The 13041-nt window shown below is 42.9% G+C and overlaps 2 protein-coding genes and 1 long non-coding RNA gene across 8 annotated transcripts in view; 2 read left to right on the top strand and 1 right to left on the bottom strand.

Moving 5' to 3' along the window:
- Window positions 1–2453, top strand: part of Map3k5 (mitogen-activated protein kinase kinase kinase 5) — a 219275-nt gene extending 216822 nt beyond the window's left edge. For all 4 annotated transcript variants that reach the window (XM_004871479.4, XM_004871478.4, XM_021249572.2 and 1 more), the window contains 2 exons: window positions 687–763; window positions 1419–2453. In XM_004871479.4, the coding sequence (XP_004871536.1) occupies window positions 687–763; window positions 1419–1479 (138 nt within the window). In that variant the 3' untranslated portion in view covers window positions 1480–2453. The remainder of the gene's footprint in view (window positions 1–686; window positions 764–1418) is intronic.
- A 1382-nt stretch (window positions 2454–3835) lies between these two features.
- On the bottom strand, window positions 3836–7164 carry LOC110347052 (uncharacterized). The gene is made up of 3 exons (XR_002391405.2): window positions 7047–7164; window positions 4132–4276; window positions 3836–4016 (listed from the first exon to the last, which is right to left on the bottom strand). It is a non-coding gene; the product is annotated as an uncharacterized LOC110347052 (long non-coding RNA).
- A 123-nt stretch (window positions 7165–7287) lies between these two features.
- Map7 (microtubule associated protein 7) overlaps window positions 7288–13041 on the top strand; it is a 165174-nt gene continuing 159420 nt past the window's right edge. For all 3 annotated transcript variants that reach the window (XM_087190232.1, XM_087190230.1, XM_004871482.3), the window contains exon 1: window positions 7288–7428. In XM_087190232.1, coding sequence (XP_087046358.1) covers window positions 7362–7428 — 67 coding nt within the window. In that variant the 5' untranslated portion in view covers window positions 7288–7361. The remainder of the gene's footprint in view (window positions 7429–13041) is intronic.

Here is a 13041-nt window from a genome sequence, read left to right as displayed (position 1 = left end):
TCCCCTTCACTTGATAATCCATTGAACCACTAAATATAATGTAAGTCTCCTCAGAAACTTGCATTTAATAAATTGCTGCTAACTAAATTGAAACAACTCCCTTACACGTGGAAAATAATGCATCCAAGCAAGTTCTCCAAAATATTTATCCCTTTAACTTGGACTCAAGTCCCAATTAAGGAGCAGTAATTAATGATCCACTAAATAAGTGCTCTTTTATTGGATTTTAAATTAAAAACTTCAGTTTAAATTCAGGACTCTGATTTTGTGGTTAATTACAAGAAAGTCTCTTTTTATGAGCATGAAAAAGTAAGTTCAGAGACTAAACAGTAATTTTCCAGGAACATTTTATCCACTTGAGAAAAAAAGCTCTGTAGCACCAAACCTCTTAACACAAACATTTGCTTAGAAGCAGCAGGTTTAATTACAAGTGAAACTTATCCATTCATTAGAAGCCCATTCAGATATTGTGTTATTTATAATCTTTATAAGTCATTGGGATGCACTTCTTTGTCAGTATTTTGTAGTGAGGAGGCCTTTCTCCTAATAATTCCAAAGGTTATGTTTTCAGTGGATTTCCTTTGAGATTCATTTTGAGTGATTGCTGATGTTTGTGTATTGTAGATGGAGTTTATTAAAGATAGACAAAAGATTTTACCTTTGTGCATATTTTACTTTCTCTACAGTTTTTGGCTGAGGATTATACACTAGTGGATGTTCTCTACTATGTTACACGTGATGATTTAAAATGCCTGAGAATAAGGTACCACTTTTCTTTCTGTGTAGTTGGCACAATGGAAAGGGCACTGGGCTGAAATAGAGTTCCAGGTTCCTGTCTGGCTGGGCATCTAGCACTGCGCTCCTAGGCAGAGCTCTTTGGTTTACAGCCACTCTATGTAAACTTCATTGGGCCAGGCTATTTTTGGATGCTCTAATAAGCAGTATTTGTATGTAAGTGAGAATCAACTAGAATTTCTCGAATAATATGCAGACTATGGACTGTGTAGATATTGTAAGGCTGCTGTAAACACTGTAATGTAGTTCATGATTGTCTCATCCTTTTTAGAAATAATTAGGATAAGGGGCTGATTTTTCATCCCAAACCTGGTATAATCTAATATAATTTCTTACCATAGTTTTCTCTACCAAGTGAGGCATATCTGTAATTATTGCACCTCCATCTATAAAGATGCATTTCAAAAATGCTGAAAATCTAAAATGGTGTTTGGGGCCTGACAGTTTGTGGGAGTGGACAGGAAAGGAATAAAGGGATGATGACAAAACATGTAAAAAATGTTTCACGAGAACTGATAAGACTTTGGGATCTTCAAGCAACTGAAAGCTAAGTCACTTTTCTATTTCAAGGACAATGTTTCAAGTACAATATTCTCTTTATTATGCTCTCGTGTCTTTAACAGGGGAGGGATGCTCTGCACACTGTGGAAGGCCATCATTGACTTTCGAGACAAATGCACTTGACTGTCGTGCAACTTAATCTTCAGTGGAGATTCTGAAAATTAATACAGAACTGATCTTCAGAGGGGAAGAACTGTATGGAGAGAAGAAAGAAGCTGCACTTTAAATCCAGTATTTGTTTACTCTTGTTTAAAAAAAATAGGCAAAACACACTGAAATTTCCTAACTTCTATTTCTACAGTTCTTAAGGACTCTTCATAAGGACTCTCAAAATAATCCTCATTAGAATTCTAATGTTGAGGATTATTTTAATCCAAACATTTTTATGGAGATATTTTTAACTCAGCAGCTATTACACTTCAGCCAAATGTTTATTTCACACGAAACAGATATAAAATTTCATGTGATTGTGCACCACTGGAACAAAACCAAAATGTGACCACAAGCTTTTAGGATTATGTGTGTTTGTAATATGCCCTAAGAATCTCAGTAGAAATGCATAATTTTAATTATTGTATAAAGGTTGTTTTTTTAAGCGTGCAGAATCCGAGCAGTGGTCCTTACTATCTGTATTAATTGTAATATTGACTGTATTTTGTAACTTAAGTTTCTGCCCTATCATGTGTTTGTTTCAGTTGTTTGTGTACTACTGAACTGCACCAGTTGCACATGCCTGGATGATAGTAATGTTAGCTTGTTCTAAAGCTATCCATTATGTCATATGTACTCTAAAAAGTAAAGAGATTCCCAACATACTTTTTTGAGAAATTCCAACAATTTTTATTTTGCGCCAACCACCTAAATAAACAACTGTTGAATTTCCAGTTGTTTCTGCAACTATAACATCAAGTAGAGTCCATCTTCTACTCGAAGAACAATTGATATCCAAAGTGTTCCCCCAATAGAGGAAGGATGAAGAAAAAAGAAAATAAAGGAAAATCAGTGTACTTTTCTCAAGGCCCCAAGTCATCTTGAATGACCACTATAAATCTTAAGCAGTCTGTAAACAACATCCTAATAAACAACGCTGCACTTTCTGTTTCTTTAATATAGCTCTCATGTTTGGGGGAAATATTTTTATTTTGAGGTGAATATTATAGATTTTTAGGAGCCCACTCATGTTAATAGTATAAAGTTCAAAGCTCCTAGATGGATAAAGAAAATAAACAAATTTCTTACATATACAAGAACCTGTTTATTACACAGGATAGAAATAACAGAACTATTTGTGTATCATGACTTGCCCCATATATGAACACTCTTTGAGAAAACTGGGGCCATCTTTATTTCTAGGTGAAAATCAAGTATGCTATATTTTATATTGCATTACACTATACAAAACGTTCTCCCAAATATTTTCTCATTTGACATCTGCAACAATATAGCTGTATCTTTTCTCACAACCTAACTTGAAAGGTAGCTGCATCCTGTGTGGAAATTTCAAAGCAAGTAAGGTATAAATTCAACGTTATGTCTTTTGACTCCTACTGAAACACAGAATGTCCTATTTATTAAGCTACAGTCCATCTCACTAATTTCAGTTTTTAAGTAATGCTTTTTACATAGAAGATCAAGCTACCCATTTTCAACCATCTCTTCAATGAGAGCCTTTCATTAGGATCTTCCTCCTACCCTGTCTGGGGGTAGATGTCCCTCTGTGCCTACGTGATTCATAATACATTCCCAGACCAACATCATTAGTGTTTTGGTAACGTTTTGTGTCTCAGGCACAAAAGAAGGCAGTTCCATTATAGATCAATGCTCATGAAAGGTTTGCAACGGGAAGGCCTTTAGCATCAATCTAGACCACGAATTCTCAACCAGCTTCATGTTAAATGACCTGGATGCTTTTTAACAGTATTGGTGCCATTGGACTGGCACAGTTCATGGGACAGTACCTGCCTTCCATGTGTCATGCCCCTGGTTCAATCCCCAGTCCCCACCACCACCACAAAAAAGTATTCTACCATTTAAGAAAAACTGTTCTCATTAGTCTGGGGCAAAGCCCAGACACTCTTTTTTTTTAAAAAAACTTCAATCCTGCCTCCTTATTTCAGGAGGGGCCTGAAGAGGGAAATGAGAGTCCCTTCCATGGAGGTGGTAGTGAGTTGCTTACATTCCTCAGCTGTCACAGGATGTCATAGACCCTACAGACATAAGCCTGGAGCAAAACTATCACTAAACATAGACAAATTAGCCTCTCTCAGACTCAGTTTCCTCTTTGAAATAGGGTGCATGTGGTACCTTCCTCATAGGGTTATAAAATTCAAATAAGACAACCAACCCATGCTTAGTAAAGCTCTTAGTATATAATAAGGACACAGGTGCTGCCTGCTGTTGGGATGACTTGTCATTCATTCAAAAGCATTTATTAAATTATTACATACTTACTGGTAGTGCATACTGGGAGCATGGCCAAGACACAGCTTGCTTCCCACATTCATTGTCAGTGGTGGCATCAAGACAAACCAAAAACAACAGTGGTGTGGTAAATGCCCTAGTTACATCCAAATGCCAGGGGAATCAAGAAAAGCTTTCCAGAGAAGTGAAGGTCCAGAGTTGAGCTTAGAACAAAACAGGCAGGGGTCATGGCAGAAGTTCTAGAAGAGAAACAAAAGCAAAAATGTGCTGGGAGAAGTAGCTCCAATGTTTCTTTTGAGCTACATTTTTGTCTCTTCTCCAAATTCTGTCACTGAATGAAACAAAGGAAGCTACCACATAAAGGAATTCAGCAATGAATTACTGTTCACCCATCTGAAAACCTGTGTGCAGCACTGTGGCAGCCTGGAAGGTAGCACATGATGCCCACCACATTCAGAATGCAGGCAGCTCACGTGACGTCAGCAAGGACATTTGCAACCTGTGGAAAAATAAAATAATTGATGGTTCCAGACTTCATAGAAACCCTGTAGAGGATTAGAAGACAAAGTCCCTACCACTAAACATGTACATCAGATTGAAGGTGCAAATTTGCAATAAATCCTACCTGGTGTTATGTTAAAGGTTGGACACGCGGGAGGGTCAGGGGACAGGCCCTACTTGCACATGTGACATCATAGAGGAGAAGGACCTTAACTTGGACCTTGGAGAGGGCCATTATTAAATACGTCAGGACAGGGAATTAATGCAGGCAGAAAGCTCCAAGAACAAAGGCTAGAAAGAGGAGATTTGAAAGGTGTTTTGGAGAAAAGGAACAACATACTGGCTATAAATATGAAATACAGAAGCAAAAGGTGAAAATGGGATATGGCAGAACTCAAGATGAGGTGGGAGTGAGGAAGGGGAGGGGTAATAGTTAGAAATGGAGAATCTATTAAAGGTCTTTGAGCAAGGTCGTGTGTGTGTGTGTGTGTGTGTGTGTGTACAGCGGCTATTTATTACAAGATTAATCTGGTGATGTAAACTAGTTGAGAGTCAGGCAGGACTTAGGCCCATAAGAAGCAAGAGGGTGGTGTGAATGAACTGAAAGATTGGGGACTGTGGGCAGCAATGACAAGGGAGAGGAAAGGATAGCTGTTGAGCCTGTGAAGGAGAAGAATTCAAATGTAGGAAATCTGGAGAGGGAGATGGATTGAATTCATGACGGCGTTGTGATACAATTGCAGAGACCAGAATGTACTGGAGGAAGTGAGGACTGAGGTCAAAGGAATATTCTAGATCTAGGAGTCATCTAGATGGGGTTATTAGTAAATCAGATCTGTGAGAGACAGAGGAGAGGTAGAAAGACTGTGTCCTAAACTTTGGGGAAGGTGAGGATCTCAGAAGGAAGAAGAATCTAAACTACAAAGGAAAAAAACTATTGGTCACCGAGGAATGAGAAAACAAGGCCAGTGCTGGACCAAGAGGAAGATGATGTAGGATCAAGTCTGCAGAAAGTCTAAGGAGACAACAGGTTGAAGAATAAGTAACTTGATTTTGTGACTTGGAAAGTTTTTGTAGCTGAGCAAGAAGAATTATATAGCTTGTTTAAAAAAAAAAAAAAAAAAAAGACATGCCACCAGAGTCCTGCTTTTATTACTTAGGGTGAACAAAGGGTAGGAAAATAGCTTTGGGAGGGTGGAGAGTTGAGAGAAGAAATTTCCAGAACCAAAAGGTTTTGAACGTGTGTTGCGGTGGAGGCCCTGGGCAGAGAGACATTTAGGGAGCAGCAGGAAGGGGATGAGGCTTCCAACGAGGCAGCAGGGGAGTGGATGGAGTGAGGAGGTCCAGCTCCTCCCCTGGGAAAGGGAGCTGTGAAGATTTGGGGAGAGTTTGAGATGGATGTGGGAGCTCAAGGCAGATGGCTTCTGTGTTCCAAGCAAAGTATGACGAGAAGTACGACAACGGTGTTTGACATTTAGCAAATGCCAGCTATTCTCTGCAAAGTCGTCAACAGCCCACCCTGCTGCAGATACTGGCACTGGCCTTAGAACATGCGCAGAACCCAAGTGCAGACTTTGGTGCGTTCTTTAGCGCATTTATTTTTGTTTCACTTGGTGCAGTCTGAAACGTAAGTTATCAAAAGAATGAGAGCACAGATAAACATACACAGAACCAAATGAAACAAAACAAACCTAAATAACAATATGGCAAAAGGAAAAAAAAAAAAGTAATCACAAGGTTAAAAACAAATCATCTTTCTTTCCCATGGTTCTGCCAAAGAGCCCAACTCTAAATTCAGCTGAGTCTTCCAAAGTGTCTTAAACCCTGATTTAAAATAGCAAAACATACCTTTCCTGAGGTCCAAGCTCAAGTGACCTCCACTGAGCTTTATTTTTAATGATTAGAAGTCTGGTAGGGATTGATTTGGAAATGATTTAGGAATATCATATTGCCACTAAGTTTACCTTTCCGGTTGTAGAAATGGCATTATGGGAAAAACTATAGTCCTATATAGACCATAACAAAAATGACCCTTGATCAAAATTTCTATCTATTTAACCAGAAAACCAGTAGCCCAAACAAAAATAGTCCACTCCTGAGCTCAAAGTGGCAGGTTTCAGATGTAAGGATTGTGAGAATTGTCACCCTGGCAGGAAATACAACTGTCCTAAGCCACTCTCGGGTGCGTCCCTGACAGGGTTGGAAAGGACTGAGAGCTGGCTGGTCATGTTCTGACAACCGTGGGCGTGGGAGTGCATTTCTGTGTAACCAGGCGGAACAGGTCGCTGCGCAATTCTTGTTTCTTATGTTTCCATTTATGTAGCTTACTCATTATTTTTTTTTCTCAGCATTTTGTTGCTGATCATTTATTTGTGTTAGGACAGAAATTGGTTACTCCTCGGCTAATAATCTGTTTCCTAATAAAACAAGAAACAAAAATGTTGCCTATTGCTTTATTCCTGGTCTTCAAGAGCAAGCCAGCCGTCAGTCACGTGGAAGTTTACTAATCAAAAGCCGCAGCAGTAGGCACAGGTTTCACCACGTTGCGTCCCTTGGGGCTCATCAGATCCGCAGACTGCAATGGCTTCCTAAAACCACACGTCCAGACCGGATCCGGGCGGGGAATCCAGACCGGGCGCTTTGGCTCTCCACGTGGCATCAGATTTCTTGGCCACCCTAACAAGAACTCCTGTCCCCGAGAAGCCAACGCCGACCTGATGGCTTCGGAGTTCAGAAGGAAACAGAGGGTCCCCATGCCCTCAGCTCACCTGGGCTGATCTCAGACAGTCTCTGGTCCCAAACTCTAGGTTGCGCCACCAAGCCTCGTGGACGCCCCAGCAGACCTCCAGCAGCCGGCGGCGGCCCGGGTGCCCGGCTTCCCCGGACGCTCGGCGCTGTGGGTTGGAGCGGCTGCCTCGCCGCACCTGCCCGCCAGGGGGCGCTTTCGGCCTGCACCCCGCGTCCGCCCCAGACGGCGCTCACCTGTGTGCGCCGCGGGCCAGGAGGGGGGAGGGAGGCGGGGTCCGGTGGGAGCGAGGCGAGGCAGAGGGCGGAGCGGCTCTCGGGCGCGTCATCGGAGCACCATGGCGGAGCCGGGAGCTGGAGGCGACGGCCACAGGGGCGGCGATGGCGCTGCGCAGAGCGAAACAGGTGACTGCGCGGCGGGGCCTGCCGGCGGGCGCGGAACCAAGGGCTGGCGGTGGCCGGTGGGGTCTGGGCCCAGTGTGGGGCGCCGGGGGCCTCGCTGTCCGCGGCCCTGCTCTGCCGGGCGCCGGGTCGCCCTCCGTCCCCACCGCAGGAGGACGCCCGCCTGGGCGCGAGGGAGCCGGGGAACCTGCTCGCGGCCCTGCCCCACGCGGCTGGCTCTCGGCTACGCCGGGACACCGAGTCCCCTGGACCGAGCGAGGCGCCGGAAAGCCCTCGGCCAGGTGCGACGGGCGGACGACCTGATCCTGGGCACCGTCACCGCCACCCCTGGGCTCGCCGGCGTCGCCCTTGGCGGCGCCCTGAGCGCTCAGCCCCGGGGACACCGTGGCGACACTGCGGGCGCGAGCCGGGGAGGCCGGGGCCCCACGCTGCACGCGGAGCTCGGAGCTTGCGGGCTGGACGGGCTCTGCGCCCCATCAGGTCGTCACAGTCTCCCTCTCCCACAGCCACCAGGGACGCACACAGGCCAGGGGGTCGCACCCTAGAGACGCAGCAAGTCTCCGCACGACCTTGCTGCGTCTCTCCCTAGATGAAAGCGACCCACCTTGTGATTTTCTTGAGACTCTCTTAGCAACCCTCCACCGCTTCTTTTATTCTATTCTTGGCCAGTAAACTTTCACCAGTAAACTCTGTACCTTCCTATTCTTGGGGTGGGGGTGGTGAGGCAGTTTCTTATTTTAAAAAGAAACCCAAGGTGTAGACTCCCCAGTTGCAACCTGTTTACTGCTCCCATACACCCACAATCGGAAATAATTGTTCTCTAAATGCAAGAGTCACTTCACAACCCTCCACTGCCTACGAGGTGAGGATGTAGTTGGAGCTTATATTAAGGTAAAAGGTCCGGAGAGGTTAACCGTGTTTGCAGACTGTGTGTCTGCTCGGGCTAGGAAGAGGCTGGTTTACATCTTCAGCCGAACACCTGAGGTTAAGGCTGTCAAGGTGACTTGAACTTGTGTAAGTCGTGCCACTTCCTGCTGGGCGGTTGATTTTGTCTTAATGTGTTTGGAAGATTGCAGATCACTGTTTTGGTTTGGGTGGAGGAGACGGATGCCTGTGTAATTGCTTTGGGAAACCTGATGAGCAAGCGGGGTGCTGGCTGGGGGCCCCCAGGATGGTGGCAGGAAAGCCACATGCTCAGCTGTAAGTTCCTGACAGGTATTGCTTCTGAAATAAAATTGCTCAGGAACAGTTTTTGCACATCATGTATTCAGAAGATGTTGAACTTTCTACGAATCAATTTATGTTCACAAATGAACTTCCTAGAATCTGCATTGCAACTTGTTCAGACGTTCAGAAGTGAACTTGAGACTGTAGTATGTCAGTGCCTGTGCATGTTATGGAATGAACTGGCCATGCCTTTAACAATTAATATACAAATCAACCAGGAGCCAGTAAAATATTTCCTTTTATTAGGAGTGGGAATTAAATCAGCTGCCATTTCCTTCATAGAAAACAATTCTTCCATACTTTTGCATAGAAATTTCAAGTTCCAAGGGACATGTTTTATATTTGTCTTTAAAATAGGGTCTTTTTGAATAATTGTACTTTGTAATTTAAAAATGTGTTTCTGGCCCCACATTTTTTTTTCATTTTTCTAGCCCTGCTGGGTGCTCAGAAACACCTGTGTCAGCAAGTGCCAAAAAAAGATATAAAAATATTTCATTTTTTTCAATCTAGATAGCAACATTTTGAGAGAACAAATGAGGTTTGTTTGAATTTTAACAATTTAAGTTCTTCCATGTATTCAAAACACATGACCTATATTAGAAAAAGGTCTTAAGTTTAGTACTAAGATAATTCACATATACACTCATATACTAGAAATCCTTATGTATATACAATATATATATAATTTTTTATGATCACAGGTATATTTGGAGATTTTCATTTTGAAGGAGCGTGGTAGGGAGACCTCTGTCTTTTATTACTATGAAGTGAAAATTGCCACCTCAAATGCCAATGAATCTTGATAGATTCGTTTTATTTTATTTTTTTAGATTTCATTATTATGAGGTAGAATCTACTTTTAAATGGCTTTTAGTTTTTGTGTCTCCATGCAAAGACTCATATAGTTCTAGGGTAATTTAGATTAGAATCTCAGGTTGTTATATTAAAAAATACCTGTAATGTGTTCAGAATTATATGCACGTATATATATATCAAAGATCGATTGAAAATTGGTGGCATACTGCCTATTTAAAGGTACTATATAAATTCAAAATATAAAAACATAATTTCATAGATACACATTTATCTTCTCAAAGGTAGTAGTGATTTGATTACACACTTTATGATGAACACTTATATTTTTCTTGAGGATGATTAGTTCTTTCAATGTACTGTAATTTTTTTTTTTTTTTTTTGTCAATAGCCAAAGATGAGCACAAACTAAAAAAACAAAACAATTGTCTTGGAAATAACTTTCTGATTTCACCACTAGAGGATGTCAGGTCCTTTTTCAAACTACTATTTTGAGTATTCAAAACTGGCTGTGCCCAAACTTTGTGTATTTAATTCTATGCTCAGTTCAAGAGCTTTGGAAAGTGATTGTTGAGAGCTAATTTCCCAGTTTGATACTTCTTTTTTATATGTCTGCTGACTTAAAATTTAAAGTCCCCCCTACCCCACCCTAGACAGGGTCTCTGTGTAGTTCAGGCTGGCCTTGAACTCACTGTGTAGCCCAGGCTGGCCTTGAACTGAAAGTGATCTGCCTCCCTCAGCCTCCCTTGAGTGCTAGGATTACAGACCTGCCACTATGCCTGCCTAAAGCTGCTTTTCATTAATTCACAATACCATACTTTGTACAAAAAATGAAGTTAAGGCATATAATATGTGAATTATTTTTGGAGAAATGACTTAGAATCTAAAATTGGGCTCTTTACTGCTCTCACAAGATTGTATTGTGGACAGACATGGGCTTGGTGATTTTTGGTATGTCCCTTTGGTCTTTTTCCAAATTGAAATTGATCTTAAAGGTCTCATTTAGCTCTTAAGGTCTACACTAAAGATCTCAAATAAAAAAAGTACAAGATAGGGGCTCAAACTATAATTTGGTATTAAACTCATCTCTCTTGAAGTTTATGTTCTGAGAGCCTAGAGAAGCTTCATTCAGGTGGCTGGACAGCTTTTCTGCCATCCTACTGTGACCGACTTTACATCTTGTTAGGTCGGAAGAAGCATTAAATTGGATTAGGCAGTCATGTTTCAGAGTGCATGTTCATGTGCTATAACTGAGTGTGTGTGTGGAACATTAGTTTACATTAGCGTGTTCTCTAAAACTTCTTTGCATCTTGGTACCTGAAGAATAATCATTCAAAAGAGTTACTTTTTAAAAGCTCAAGTCTCATGACATTGACATAAGAGTGGAAAACATTAAGGCTTAGAACAGTTTGAGCAAGAACTGCCTCCCTTCTGTCCATCAGCATCACGGTAGCTGCCAGCAGGCTGGTGAAGGTAACGATCCTTGAGTTCACTTGAGTCCAGCAAGGAGGACAGAGCCCACACAGTACGTATCAATCACAGGTTATGGGGTGTTCAGTGCAGCAGGATCACTTCTGGCTGTGGCCATGGGGAGCCGTTATGCTGAATGGTGCTTCAGTGAAACTCGACACCATGGGCAGATGCCATATAAAGTTGGAGGGAGGAAAGGGAGAAACATACAGGTGCAGATGCAGAAGAGGGGAGAATGTCGGTCATAGGTGTATGGCTCAAAGAAAGAGTCCTCGAAGACCAGGAAGGAATGCATGCAGATGGTACTCTGAAGCCAAATTATCAAGGGCTAGTGGGCAAGCTCAGAGACTGACACATTATTCTTTGGGCAGGGGAAACTGTTGATGAATCTTGAGGATAATATATCTGGATAAAGGATGGTTAATTGGGTAATTCTGCACCCTTGAATCTCAAGTGTGTGTGTGTGTGTGTGTGTGTGTGTGTGTGTGTGAGAGAGAGAGAGAGAGAGAGAGATACTAGGGTTGAACACAGGAAGTGCTGAGCTATATATCCTCAGCACTTAGTTTATTTTGAGGAAGGGTCACACAAAGTTGCTCCAGCTGGCCTTAAGCTTGTGATCCTCCTGCCTCAGCCTCCCAAGTAGCTGGATTACAGATGTGTGCCACCACGTCTGCCTCAAAATCTTGATTGCAAAAGAGCTCAGCAGTGCCCAACTAAGGCAAAGGGCCACCATCTGGGGAAATTCTTGTCTTTCTTTTCTTTCTGCTGCTTTGGGAAGGACACACACAAAGGTGGTGAGCATGCCCAAGGAACATCTGCCTAGGATGCAGTCCCATCTTCTCCAGGGTCAAGGGAGGTGGAGGAGGACCCAGCTGGGCCTGCTTCCACAGTAACAGTATAGACAAAAGGATGTATCAAAGGAGAGAGTTCAGTGATCTAAATTTGAGGTTAGTGTAGAAATCCAGGCAGGCATCAGCGTGGCGGTGGGTGTGGGGAGGGTTCTGCAGGGGCCAGTATCAAAGGATCATGGGTACAAAGGCGACATGTGACATTGTACCCCAAGTTGGAGTTTGGCTCATTGGTTTAAATTTGGCATGGACACGTTAATGAGGAAGACCTGGTTTGGGTGGGAGAAATGGGAAAAAACCTCTCTGCTTTAGATATGAACATTTGTGGTACGAGAGAGAACTATAAGTGGAAATGTCTACTGGGCAACAAGGAGTATGGGACTGGCAGAAAAAATAGAGGTCAGGACTCTGGGATTCCTTCCAGGGAATAAGGAGCAAAGCCTTGGGGCCCAGGAGAGCTCCGAAAGAAAACCTGCAGAGGGAGGAGGCAGCGTTTAAAGGGCGAGGAAGAGGCACCAAATATCATAGAAAAATGTAAGTGGGCACCGCACACCTGCCGAAAGAGAAGGACAGGGAGGTCAGGGGTCCAGACTGAGGAGTGGTTTTCAAGAGGAGGGAATTTCAGTTGTTGGTGCAAGAGCTGGGGTTCCCAGACCGTGAGCGACTCGTGGATGAGCAGTGGGGAGTAGAGGCAGCCCAATGAATAGGCGTGTTCAGAAAGTTTGCTGGTAAAAGCACAAAATTAAAAATCTTTGAACAGATGGAGGGATTTTTAAAAATTTATTTTTAATGTTTATTTAGAATTTACTGAGGGTTTTTTGTTTGTTTGTACACAGTTCTCTCAGCCTTGTTGACTGTATTAGCCACGATAACCTTCATCCAAAAGACCCCTCGCCCGCCCACAGCTGAACCTTTTCAGTTTCTTCTCTAACCTCAAGCCCTGCTCTGTTTGCCATCTTTCTAGTTTTGCCCTTTTCAAAATGTCATAAAAGTGGAATCATAACACTATCGCCTTTCGAGTCTGGATTTTGTTTCCCACTAAGACTAATGCTTTTGAGAATCAAAAGTGCTATTCTGTATGAATAGTTTCCACTTTTCCTATTGATGGGTAGTTTGCCATTGCATGGAAGTACCACAGATTGTTTATCCATCCACCCACTGAAGAACACTTGGTTATCTCCAGGTTTGGGCAACAGTGAACAATGCTGCTATAAATACTTACACTCAGAGCTGGGCACAGTGGCACAAGCCTCTAATC

The sequence above is a fragment of the Heterocephalus glaber genome, unplaced genomic scaffold, assembly GCF_053883595.1.
Source record: "Heterocephalus glaber isolate CG9 unplaced genomic scaffold, H.glaber_assembly_v1.0 deba00001550, whole genome shotgun sequence".
Classification (NCBI taxonomy): domain Eukaryota; kingdom Metazoa; phylum Chordata; class Mammalia; order Rodentia; family Bathyergidae; genus Heterocephalus; species Heterocephalus glaber.
Note: the sequence above shows the minus strand (reverse complement) of the source record. Positions and strands in the feature narration are given on the sequence as shown.